Source organism: Podarcis erhardii, assembly GCF_964252035.2.
Source record: "Podarcis erhardii genome assembly, chromosome: 10".
Classification (NCBI taxonomy): Eukaryota; Metazoa; Chordata; class Lepidosauria; order Squamata; family Lacertidae; genus Podarcis; species Podarcis erhardii.
The window spans coordinates 9558183-9571145 of NC_138500.1; the positions used below are offsets into that span (position 1 = coordinate 9558183).

At 47.2% G+C, this 12963-nt stretch overlaps 1 protein-coding gene across 3 annotated transcripts in view; it reads right to left on the reverse strand.

Moving 5' to 3' along the window:
* Positions 1-2130: 2130 nt before the first annotated feature.
* Positions 2131-12963, reverse strand: part of SFMBT2 (Scm like with four mbt domains 2) — a 69927-nt gene continuing 59094 nt past the window's right edge. For 2 of the 3 annotated variants that reach the window (XM_081879716.1, XM_081879715.1), the window contains 5 exons: positions 9504-9679; positions 7976-8148; positions 6887-7135; positions 6084-6212; positions 2131-4769 (listed from right to left, as the gene is read on the reverse strand). In XM_081879716.1, the coding sequence (XP_081735842.1) occupies positions 4629-4769; positions 6084-6212; positions 6887-7135; positions 7976-8148; positions 9504-9679 (868 nt within the window). In that variant the 3' untranslated portion in view covers positions 2131-4628. The remainder of the gene's footprint in view (positions 4770-6083; positions 6213-6886; positions 7136-7975; positions 8149-9503; positions 9680-12963) is intronic. The other variant, XM_081879717.1, reaches the window with a different exon arrangement.

Genomic DNA, 12963 nt, shown 5'->3' on the forward strand with positions numbered 1-12963 from the left:
GTATGTTTAGCCTGGAAAAGTGGAGACCGAGAAGAGATATGATAGCCATCTTGAAATATCTGAAGGGCTGTCACATGGAAAATAATAATTAAAAAAATAATTTCATTTATATCCTGCCCTCCCTAGCCAAAGCTGGGCTCAGAGCGGCTAACAACAGTAAAAATAGCAGAATTTACATAAAATCATATGTGGCCAGCATGACTAAGCCGCATCTGAAGAACCAGAGCAGCGCACGGAAACACCATTTACCTTCCTGCCGGAGCAGTATCTATTTATCTACTTGCACTTTGACGTGCTTTCGAACTGCTAGGTTGGCAGGAGCAGGGACTGAGCAACGGGAGCTCACCCCGTCACGGGGATTTGAACCGCTGACCTTCTGATCAGCAAGCTCTAGGCTCTGTGGTTTAACCCACAGCGCCACCTGTGTCCCGTAACCTGAGGTAGCACCGTATTATTTCATCATCATCATCATCAGTAGAAGTAGTATTTTATCATCATCATCAGTAGAAGTAGTATTTTATTAAATTTCTTACCTGAGGGCCCCTCAGCAGAAAAACTGACGTGAAAAGTGTTTCCCAGATGAAGAGCAGTTTTGCAAACCTCTCAGCTCCAAGGGGTTTCATCACGGAATAATCCAATAACAGCCTGTTATGTTTCATTAGCATCAGCATGTGACTGTAAAGAATCCCATACAATTAAATTTGCAAGAGCAGGCAATTAATGCTCTTGGAACTACTATTTAGCTGTAATTTCTATTGCCTTTCTAATTCAGAAGACTCAAAACATGAGAGAGGGAGATGGCATTTAACTAGACACAGGGGGCCAATAGGAGAGGGGAAATTCTCAAGTTCTTAAATAGAGGAATCACATATTCTGTTGCTCCTCTGGAAGCCCATTTAGCATATGGCGCCGGGTGGCGCTGTGGGTTAAACCACAAAGCCTAGGACTTGCTGATCAAAAGGTCGGCAGTTCGAATCCCTGCGATGAGGTGAGCTCCCGTTGCTCGGTCCCAGCTCCTGCCAACCTAGCAGTTCGAAAGCACACAGTGCCAAGTAGATAAATAGGTACTGCTCCGGCGGGAAGGTAAACGGCGTTTCCATGCGCTGCTCTGGTTCGCCAGAAGTGGCTTAGTCATGCTGGCCACATGACCCGGAAGCTGTACGCTGGCTCCCTCAGCCAGTAAAGCAAGATGAGCACCGCAACCCCAGAGTCATCCACGACTGGACCTAATGGTCAGGGGTCCCTTTACCTTTTCCTATAGCTACCTGGCACAGCCCCTGGAGAGAAGGAAAGCAAGAAAACTGACTGAATGAACCACCTAGCAGAGGATACCCGACACCCTAGGAGGGCCTTCCCCAAAACTCTTACCAAATGGTGGTGTACAGGGGGCCCATAAATCATATGAGTCGTAAGGGACACCAAGAGACATCTAGTCTAACCCCCTGCAGTGTAGGAATCTCAGCTAAAGCACCCATGACAGATGGCCGTCCAATCTCTCTTCCAAAGCCTCTGAATGCATGTTGGTGGGCAAAGGTAAGCGGCAAGATTTGTCCTTCTTCCAGTTTACTTTAAGCATCTTTTCCATCGCTGGGTTAGATGAGGGCTCTTCTTCCATTCTCGTCCAGCTTTTGACTAAAACCTGCCCAGATGTCACCAAGAATTCCAGAAGCCGGACATGAAAATGACAGCCCTGCCCGTCCCTCTGCTGTTAGTATTTGAGAAAACCTTGGGGTTCCATTGAGCTATAATGGTCCGCAGCATCTCTCCGTGGGCCGTCCACAAGAGAACTTCTGTACGGATATTCAGTACAGTCGTAATTTGGTTGTTGAACTTAAATCCGTTCCGGGAGTCCGTTCGCGACTCCCGGAACCGTTCGAAAACCAAGGCGCGGCTTCCGATTGGCTCCAGGAGTTTCCTGCACCTGATCGGAAACTGCACTGGATGTTTGGCTTCCAAAGAATGTTCACAAACCAAAAGACTCACTTCTGGGTTTGAGGATTTGGGGAGCCAAAACGTATGAGGACCAAGGGCATTTGAGAACCAAGGTACCACTGTACCCATGATCTGCGGTGGATGATGGGTCAAATTGTGTTCAAGCAGGAGAGAAAATGAGACATAAACAGACAGGCATCCTTTTGAATGACTTTATTAACAACAATCTGGTTTACAACGCTTCGAGTAAAAAGTTTTCTTTTGCTCCGTTTTTGAATAAAAATTAAAATAGAACTCTGAATATAGATTTCCCCCATTATTTACATGAAATCATATATATATATATATTTATATATATATTTATTTATATACAGAATACAATCTTGTACAGCAGAATTAACAACGTGCCTCGTTCTTTTGTGGACAGGAAGCATAAGGAGACAGGATTCTTCCCATCTTGCTCTCACCGTCTCTTGGGATTTTCGCCTTCCAAAACACTCTCAACTCGGGCTGTTACGCATGCCATACATTTAAAGCGCATCCCCCCACCCATTGAAAAAAAATTCTGGGAACTGTAGTCCTCCACAGAGCTACAACTCCCAGCACCCTTAACCATAGTTCCAAGGCTGCTTTGGGGGAAGTCGTGCGCTTTATAAATGCATGGTGCGTAATGCAGCCTTGAAACTTCGATGCTGGTGTCGAACATTCGCATCTGATGGTGGGAGGCTTCCAACCTCCTGCTAGTAACAAGAAAAATAGCAGGGCACGGACAGAAAAGTTTAATAATGCAAACGAATCCAATTCTTGTGTTTTCATAGAGCGCTGGGAGGGACCCCACGGGGTCATCTAAACCAACCCTCTGTAATGAAGGAATCACAGCTAAAGAATCTCTGACTGATGGCCATCAACCTCTGCTTTAAAATCTCCGATGGAGAGTCCATCACCTCCCGAAGGAGCCCATTCCATTTCAAACAGCGTCCGAGTCGGGAACAAGGGCTAAAGGCACACAGGCCCTTTAAAAAGCCTGGGATCCTTCTAATGAGCTGCCTGAGAGGAGGAAGGACTAGATTCAATGCGCCCAACTCCCCCATCCCTTCCAAAAGAGCTGCATGTTGGGATGTTGGCTTTTAAGAAAAAGTGATGCTCCTGTAGCCCTACATGGTTACACGTGTGCTCTGCTGGAGTGGAGCAAGCAGGCTGCCTGGGGCTGGAGGCAGGTCTGGAGAAAGGGGGGGGTGCGGTGGGTGCAGTCCGTCCTGGGTGTTACCACGGGGGGGGGGGGGGTTGACAAAATGCGGGCGGCACTCACCGCAGGGTCTGCAGCGTGCCTGAGCCACGCATCTCCCCTGGGAGTGACGCAGTGGCTTGGGAACCTGAAAGCTGTGTGTTGCGCAAACGGTTTGCCTGCTGTCTCCCCACCAGCTGTGGGGTGGCTGAGTGGGAGGAGGCAGACAGACTCTGGAGGCCCTGGGGTGTATCCTGCCCCTATGGGCGGCTCGCCCCACGTGCCCGAGCAGCTTCCTCAGCCACTGGTTGTAGGAGTCGGGGAAGCGGGTTTCCCTCAATGCTATGCGGTGCAAAACGGGTTGTACGATTTGGTCCCTTAATCTTGCACAGTGGTTGGAAACTAGGGATGGCTGGGCCCGTCCATCTCAGCTTCTCTCAATTTCTCTTTTTTCCAATCTCAAATTCGGCTCTCGCGCTTTTAACACATCAGTTGGTGATTTGAGTCCTCCTGAAAAATCCGTCCTGCCGACTTCTTCCCTATGCAGTGTAGCACACCTTTTTTTGCAATGCAACCGTGAACCAGTTTTGTGAGCTTTCCTTCTCGTTTATGCACACTTCAACTCAGCGCATGCATTTCTGTACACAATTACTCGGCCAGGGAAATTGCACTGCAAGGATCAGGCCCAAATGACAGCCGCCCTGCCTTCAAGACCCCTCTTTCCCCTGTCAAGCGAAGTCATTCAAAATGGTGCTCTCGTGTTTGCTTTAGAGTAGTGGATATTGGTTGCCAAGAACAGCAAATCAACACACAAAATAACCCCGGCGCTTACAGAGACGGAAAAGCAAGCTTGATTTGAGATAGCGAGAGTCATCCTCGTCATCTCATTTCTTTTCTGCCAGAGGTTCTCTACTGCAAAGTCCAGCCCTTGCGAGCTTACGCACATCCCTTTTCTATGCCGCAAATGTTCAGGGTGGGTATTTTTCTTCTTTTAGCTGTGCTATAGTGCAAAAGTGCCCAACATTGGGGAAAGCATGGTAGAACAACTCATGAAGCAGAATGGTATGCGTATGGTTTGGTATAAATCCATCACTAATGCAATCTGAATGAATCAGGGACAAGTTGCAGAACACATCTGCAACCACCCTCCCCCAAAAAACCTGAACAAACAAAAAAACCATCCATCTGGAGGGATCCTCTGCCTATCACTCCATATCTTACCCCTTTACCTGACTCTCTTTGAGGCTCATAATCTCTCAGGAACCTGAAGCCTTGCAGCCCTTATACAGCCCCACCCCAATGTCCCAGCTGCAGGCCAGCCTACTCGTGAGCAAGCAGCCGGGTTGCCAGCTTCTTCCCCACGATATATATTTTATCAGTGCTTCCGAATGCAAAGGGGTTCAGGGTCGGGAGATCCAGGCGCAACCTTGGAATGAAAGTCACAGAGAAGGGAAGGTGGCAAGCGTCGTGGTCAGTTGGCGTACTGGGCATAGAAAGCCAGTTTGACTCGCTCAATCTGGTGGCACAGCTTGATGGCAGGACCGAGTTTGAGGTCCATGCACTCCTGGACGGTCGGCAGGGTCAGCAAGAGGAGAGCTTGGCCATCAATGTCCTGCAGAAAGGAGAAGAAACATTCGTGATTTTTTTATTTTTTAAAATATATGCTCCAATTTCAAAAAATTGTGGCACAGGAGCGTGCCAGTCAGTAATCACACCCTTCAAAGTTGGAGTTAAAGGCTGGGCTGGATGAATCCCAAGCCGGAATTAAGATTGCCGGAAGAAATATCAACAACCTCAGATATGCAGATGACACAACCTTGATGGCAGAAAGTGAGGAGGAATTAAAGAACCTTTTAATGAGGGTGAAAGAGGAGAGCGCAAAATATGGTCTGAAGCTCAACATCAAAAAAACTAAGATCATGGCCACTGGTCCCATCACCTCCTGGCAAATAGAAGGGGAAGAAATGGAGGCAATGAGAGATTTTACTTTCTTGGGCTCCATGATCACTGCAGATGGTGACAGCAGCCGCAAAATTAAAAGACACCTGCTCCTTGGGAGAAAAGCTATGACAAACCTAGACAGCATCTTAAAAAGCAGAGACATCACCTTTCCAACAAAGGTCCATACAGTTAAGCTATGGTTTTCCCAAGAGTGATGTATGGAATTGAGAGCTGGACGATAAAGAAGGCTGATCGCTGAAGAATGGATGCTTTTGAATTCTGGTGCTGGAGGAGACTCTTGAGAGTCCCATGGACTGCAAGAAGATCCAACCTATCCATTCTGAAGGAAATCAGCCCTGAGTGCTCACTGGAAGGACAGATCCTGAAGCTGAGGCTCCAATACTTTGGCCACCTCATGAGAAGAGAAGACTCCCTGGAAAAGACCCTGATGTTGGGAAAAATGGAGGGCACAAGGAGAAGGGGATGGCAGAGGACGAGATGGTTGGACAGTGTTCTCGAAGCTACCAGCATGAGTTTGACCAAACTGTGGGAGGCAGTGGAAGACAGGAGTGCCTGGCGTGCTCTGGTCCATGGGGTCACAAAGAGTTGGACACGACTAAACAACAAAATTTGTTAGCAAAAACGCATAGCAGCTCACTCCCAGCGGTGTTACTCCGTGAAAATCGAGTTGCCGACACTGAAAGTCCCCTCCTCTCTCCAGGGCTTTCCCCAGGAGACTGGAGACTATGCCTGTGTACAGCCAACCTCTCCTCCTCCTTTTTCAGACCTCTTCTGGTTCTGGGAGCTGCCAGGGGGAGGGAGGAGAGCTTGTTGCAGCAGCAGGAGGCATCACAAGCAAAATGAGCGCAGGAGGGCAAACCTTGGGATGGGGGTGGGAATTATGTTCAGTGGAAATTACAAGCTGAATCTGGATTCGACTCTCAGCCCTGACACAGAAGAAGCGGGAGAATGAAGAACGGCCCACCTGCTCCTGAAATATTTTGGCAAGAGGGGCACAGTCGGTCAGCTTGATGAACTTCACCACGTCCGTGACAGTCCATTCCAACGGGTTGCTCTCCAGCACAAGCTTCTGTTCCGGCTCTGGCTTCATCACCTAAGAGGGCAAATAAATATATAAAAATAGAATTGCAGAAATGGATGAGATCCTGTGGCTTATCTAACCCAGTCTCCTGCCAGCTACTTTGGGCGGCTTCCAACAAAACACTAAAATACAATAACCTATTAAACATTAAAAGCTTCCCTAAACAGGGCTGCCTTCAGATGTCTTCAAAAAGTTTGGGAGTTATTTTTGTCTTTGACATCTGGTGGGAGTGAGTTCCACAGGGTGGGTGCCACTACTGAGAAGGCCCTCTGCCTGGTTCCCTGTAACTTGGCTTCTCACAGCGAGGGAACTGCCAGAAGGCCGTCGGCGCTGCACCTCAGTGTCTGGGCAGAACGATGGAGATGGAGACGCTCCTTCAGGTATACTGGACCGAGGCCGTTTAGGGCTTTCAAGGTCAGCACCAACACTTTGAATTGTGCTTGGAAACGTCAATCTAGGTCTTTCAAGACCGGGGTTATGTGGTCTCGGCGGCCGGTTCCAGTCACCAGTCTAGCTGCCGCATTCTGGATTAGTTGTAGTTTCCGGGTCACCTTCAAAGGGAGCCCCATGTAGAGCACATTGCAGGAGTCGAAGCGGGAGTCTTGCTGCAGTTATTAAACCGCTCCAGTAGCAACCGGAGCACGCCAGAAGCATTGGTGACACGAGAAAGCGGTCCAAAACCTCACCTGTCTGAACCGAGCCCTTTTCTGCCCTTTGGCGCACAAGACAGCCAAGGTTTTCCGGGCTCGCCTGCTCCTCCTGCTGCAAGAGACTCGGTCCAGGTCAGCACTGCTGCGCAGCCTCATTGTGCTCGCAGGTTTGGCTGCAGGCAGCTCGGCCGAGGAGACGTCTGTCTGGTCATCTTGTAGCTCTGGGCTGGTCTCTTCACTCCATGTCTCGTCGTCCAGGGCCTCGGGTTCCTCCTCGTCGCTTTCCTGCAGAGAGTTGGGTTTCCACAGGGGTGAAAGACATGAACGGCAATGAAACTGAGGTAATATGAACTGGGTGGATGGTGCTGTTTAAGCAGCCCTGAATTCGTAAGTTATCAGGACTGTATGTTTTTGTGGGGGAAAGAGGAAGCTGAGCGAAGGTTGTTCCCCAAATAATACTTACTTAATAACAAATTTTATAATTGTTTTCATTCTTGGAATCTAATTAAAAGCCATTTGGACATGTAAGTGGTTTATAAACTAGATAATAAGTCACAAAGCGTGATGATTGCTTCGGTTTCTTATTTCCCCAACTTAAAGTCCAGTTTGCCCATTTCCACTTATTCACGGTAAAATTATGCACAAAAATAATCACATGCATTTTTGGTGCTGATTTCTCCAAATATGCACATTTTTGTGTGTGCAATCATGGCCGAGATATGCATTTCTTAAAGCTACCTCTGGCCTCCGTCAAATTTAATGTGGCTCTGTAGGCTGATTTAACTAATAAACACATTCTCGTGCACACTTTATGCTTGGAGAAGTGCACTGCCATTTTTCAAGGTGTGTGAATCTTGCAGGGTAGTTTTGTTCCTGTCTGCTTACTGCTTTAGGAACTGCAAATCTGGCAGGCTTGCAAAAGCTATCTTATCGGTGAAAGGCCCTAGCACTTTCCATGATATGCTAGCTTTCTACTAGCAGGGAGAAATAGTTTAAAAGACAAAAGAATGAGAAATCATTCCTGAAACTGCACCTTCCCTTCTACCTCCTCAAGGCTCTATCAACTCATGTTCCACTGACAATTTGCTTTTGAAAGAAATAAGATTTTTTAATCCAAAAATTCACCTCCGCGGATTCCGCTAGGTCTGTTAAAGATGGCTGACTCTTCTTTTGCGCTGGAATGGGCTTCTGCATCTTCCTGCGCCTGGCTGGCTTGCCATGTCTGCTCTCCGGGCTGCGGCTGTTGTTTTCTCCAGCTGCAGCCTTGATGACTTTCCTCCTCTTTCCACAATAATAAGCTGGAGTGGAAGACGAACATCAAAAATACACCTGGTTAGTCGCCGAACTAACCAAAGCCTATAGAGCTAATCTAGGCAACAACGGCAGGGGGATAACACTATACTCTCACGATTTCGGGACATTCCTTAGCAGTTGACTGAGACTAAATGGCTGATCGGTGCTAAACAGCTCTTTAGTGCTAGGGACGTGCAAAAGGTTCAACCGTTCATTCCACTACAGTGGACGCTTGAGTTGTGAATGTGATCTGTGCGGGAAGCATGTTCGCAACCCGCAATGTCTGCAACCCGCAGCGCCGTGTCTGTGCATGCGCGGGTTGCAATTCGGCGCTTCTGCGCATGCACAAGTGCTGAAACCCGGAAGTAACCCATCGAGGTATTTCCGGGTTCGGCGCGGTGCGCAACCCAAAATTGCACAACCCAAAGCATCTGTATGACTGTACTTAGTCATCCTAACCTGTGTTCATTGTTACCTATGGCCCTTCAGATGTTGTTTGTGATGGGAATCTGTCAGGGGATATATTATTTAATCCTCTACAGAGGATGCAAATTAATTAATAAAGGGTGGGGCGGGGTGGCTGGTGCCTATTAGAAAACCACAGGGCTTGCACACTCCAGAGTTTAAATCCCATCGTTAAGGCAGATTAAGTGAGCATAAGAATAGGTTATTAAACCTTCGTTCATTGTGTTCCAGCTGCCTGAGGTGGCTGGCCCCCTTCCTAACCCTCATGCAATGAAACAGACCACACTCTGAAGTAAGTTTAAAAAGGCTGTACTTACTTAATCCGAGGTCACGGTCATGCATTAGCCTTTGTGCAACAATAAGAATTGCAGGCAAATGTTCTTGGGTAGTAAAATATAGCAAAGGCAGCCTCAGACACACGCCTGAGGCAGAGAGCTAAGGTGAGGCATTTCTGCCTCTGCTGCTTGCAGAGTAAATAGGGAGAGAGAATGAGAGAGGCAGAGAGAGAGAAGGAACAGGAAACAAGCCTTCCTCCCTCTCAGGAGAAGAGGGGATGTGACATCACCAAACCTACTCTAGCAAATGAGAACTCTGTGGACCTTAACCCCTTCATATACTAACTAGCATGGCTAGGTCTGACTGCAGATGTCCACAGATGAACCTCGGCTCTCTCCTGTCCCAGGCCACATGGCCAACAGTCAGGGATGTTGGGAGGGTTACATCTGAAGGGTCACAGGTTCCTCACACCTGCTTAGCTTCTTCCCGCTCTTTGGCTTTTAGGGAAAGGGGTCATCTTTCCTCTTTCTGAACACGAAATGTTCCATCTGTCCCCAAAGATAACCTGGGCAAGTTGGCAGGAAACTTCCACGAGCCAATGCAGTTCCATCATACTCACTATATTTCGTTTTGGTGTGAACGGAGCAGTTTTCTGGGCAGGCTTCAGTAACTGGGATGGGGCTGAATAAATTCGGGCAGCATTCCAGCTTAGCGCAAACTCTCCGGCAGAAATCCAGGACTTGATCAGACGTGCGGACAATCTTGACTGTGGCCCTGTAGGTTTTGCCTCTGTACCTGTGCGGGTGGGTTGTCGCAACACGGCAAACGTTAGACAGGTCACGGGCCCAGGTAGCTCGGCACCTGCCTACACTGGCTGGCAGCGACTCTCCAGGGTTCAATCTTTGGAATCAAACTTTGTGGGCAAGGGTACAGCATTTTGCAAGCAGCAACGGATCAGCTGGCTGCTGGTGGATGCAAAGCCCGGTTGCTGCAAACCCCCTTATGGTCCAGTCTTATCTATCTATCTATCTATCTATCTATCTATCTATCTATCTATCATCTATCTATCTATCTATTTGAAGCAGTTACATCCCCTCTTCAGCCAAAAAGACTCCCAGAGCAGCTTAAATACAGTCAAAACAAGACAGTCCCTACATGCAGGCTCACAATCTTAAAAATTAAAATGAAAAAATGCAAGGCACAAGGGGAAAATGACAGAGGGGGGAAGAGGAAAATCGAAATCTGACATCACACGTGACATCAGGTGAATATTGTTTAACCCCATAGGTGTCCATTCAACCCCTTAGAGAACTTGCCCTGTTACAGGTGCCACATAATATTTTGTATGTGGCAGAAATTGATCTTGCAATGTGGCAGCACCCTCTGGAACTCCCCGCCTACTGAAATCAGACCGATGACTTCACTGGACTCTTTTTGGCGCCTCCTTAAAACATTTTTTGTTTAGGCAACCCTACCCAGACATGTAGAATGTTGACATGCGTTTTAATCTGCTTTTAGATTATTGCTGATTCTAATTTTTGAACATTGGGTTGTTGTTTTTACTATGTGCGGGTTTTTTTTTTTTAAAACTGACCATTTGTTATGTTATTTGTTCCAGAATGAAGAGCGGTATACAAATTTACTAAATAAATACATAAAATCTACACAAGCTTGGCTTTCTGAGCTGAAATCTTCAAAATGTAAACCTTGCGTGAGCCGAGAGTTGACTGTATACAAATGTTGTGAGACTGGGCAAACGATTCCAGTATTGCAGAGTGTTGCACTAGATAGCTCTTGTGGTCTCTTCCAATTCTATGCAATATATAGGGACGCGGGTGGCGCGTTCGAATCCCCACGACGGGGTAAGCTCCCGTTGCTCGGTCCCTGCTCCTGCCAACCTAGCAGTTCAAAAGCACGTCAAAGTGCAAGTAGATAAAGAGGTAAATAGGTAGATAAATAGGTAGATAAATAGCTGTACGCCGGCTCCCTCAGCAGGTAAAGCGAGATGAGCGCCGCAACCCCAGAGTCGGTCACGACTGGATCTAATGGTCAGGGGTCCCTTTACCTTTACCTTAAGGTCTGGGAACTTGCTTTTTTTAAAAAAAACCCACATGTAAATTGTCTTTGCTTCTTTTGCATGAAATTCTGCATTCTGCGCATCATTACTTTGGATGTGCACACAATGAGATAGCAGGGCTGGCTGTAAATCCCTATTGTGAACAAGGCAATCTGGGCATTCTGGCTGTCTAAGATTGGTGGTGGGTCCCCCCCCCTTCGAAGTTCTCTTATGTGGGTCATTACTTTGGAAATCTTTGATCCTTGCCCCTTTAGCGTCGGTTGTAATACATTTAATTAGAAAAGCAAAATGGATTTTACTTGTGGAATCCTTAATGCTACAATTGACGCAAAGCCCAGTGAACTTTAAAGTCTTGCAGCGCCGCCGGCTAATAGCTTCTGATGTGGGGGGTTGGGTTTTTTTATTGCTCAAAGGTAGCTGGCGAAATGAAAGTCTCGTTGGAGCAACGATTATGCTGTTAATAATATGGATATCCAGGGTGACATCATTCAATCCAGTGGTCTTTTTACTAGCAGGCGGAGAAGTCTTGCATGCTGTAAAATCAGTGGTAGGGAACCTTCAGCCCTCGAGTTTAATCAGCCCCCACCCCACCCCATTTGGCCCAGGCACCTGTTTGTTTGTTTGTTTGTTTGTTTGTTTGCTGCTTTGTTGCAAAGCTGTGTCCACTTCCCTTGATTATATATTGTATAAAGGTAAAGGGACCCCTGACCATTAGGTCCAGTCTTGGCTGACTCTGGGGTTGCGGCGCTCATCTCGCTTTATTGGCCGAGGGAGCCGGCGTACAGCTTCTGGGTCATGTGGCCAGCATGACTAAGCTGCTTCTGGCGCACCAGAGCAGCGCACGGAAACGCCGTTTACCTTCCCGCTGGAGTGGTACCTATTTATCTACTTGCATTTTGACGTGCTTTCAAACTACTAGGTTGGCAGGAGCTGGGACTGAGCAACGGGAGCTCACCCCGTCGTGGGGATTCGAACTGCCGACCTTCTGATCAGCAAGTCCTAGGCTGTGTGGTTTAACCCACTGCGCCACCTGCGTCCCAGACCTTATGTTGGGGCAAACAAAAAAGGACACCGGATAATGCATTCATTAGAATAAATTGTGTCCAATAAACAGAAACAGATAGTCTTCCAACCGTTAAGTAAGATAACTGTGCGAGGCGTGCTTATTTTTCGTTATTGTTTTTGACTGCCCTTCTGTGCAAACGTGGTATATAAAGTATATTAAAAAAATCTAAAAAGCAAATGTCCGTTAACATGCCTGCAAAATGCATCTGTTTTACAGTGGAACCTCTGTTTTCAAGCATCTTGGAAGCTGAACAATTTGAAACCCGAATGCTGAAAACCCGGAAGTGAATGCTTCCATTTTCTAAAGCGCGTCAGAATTCGAACGGCTTCCAAGGCGCATTTCTCCATTGAAATTGCTGGCCGCCCATTGCGCCTCAGTAGTAGAATGTTTCAGAAGTCGAACGGTCTTATGGAATGGATTACGTTCAAAAACCAAGGTTCCACTGTATTTCTGAATTCCAGAATTCCGTGTTGTGGAAATTCCAGAAATAATAATAATAATAATAATAATAATAATAATAATAATAATTTATAACTATAATCATCATAATAATTATATATTTGTATTTATTATTTGTTTCCCCAACCACTCTGGGCGGTTTCCAACAAAGACAAAAAATACACCAAAATGTCACACATTAAAAACTTCCCTGAACAGGGCTGCTTTCAGATGTCTTCTGAATGTCAGGTAGTTGTTTATCTCTGTGACATATGATGGGAGGGCGTTCCACAGGGCAGGCACCACTACCGAGAAGGCCCTCTGCCTGGTTCCCTGTAGCTTTGCTTCTCGCAATGAGGGAACCGCCAGAAGGCCCTTGCCACTGAATCTCAGCGTCTGGGCAGAACGATGGGGGTGGAGACGCTCCTTCAGGTATACTGGGCTGAGGCAATTTAGGGCTTTAAAGTTCAACGCCAACACTTTGAATTGTGCTCGGAA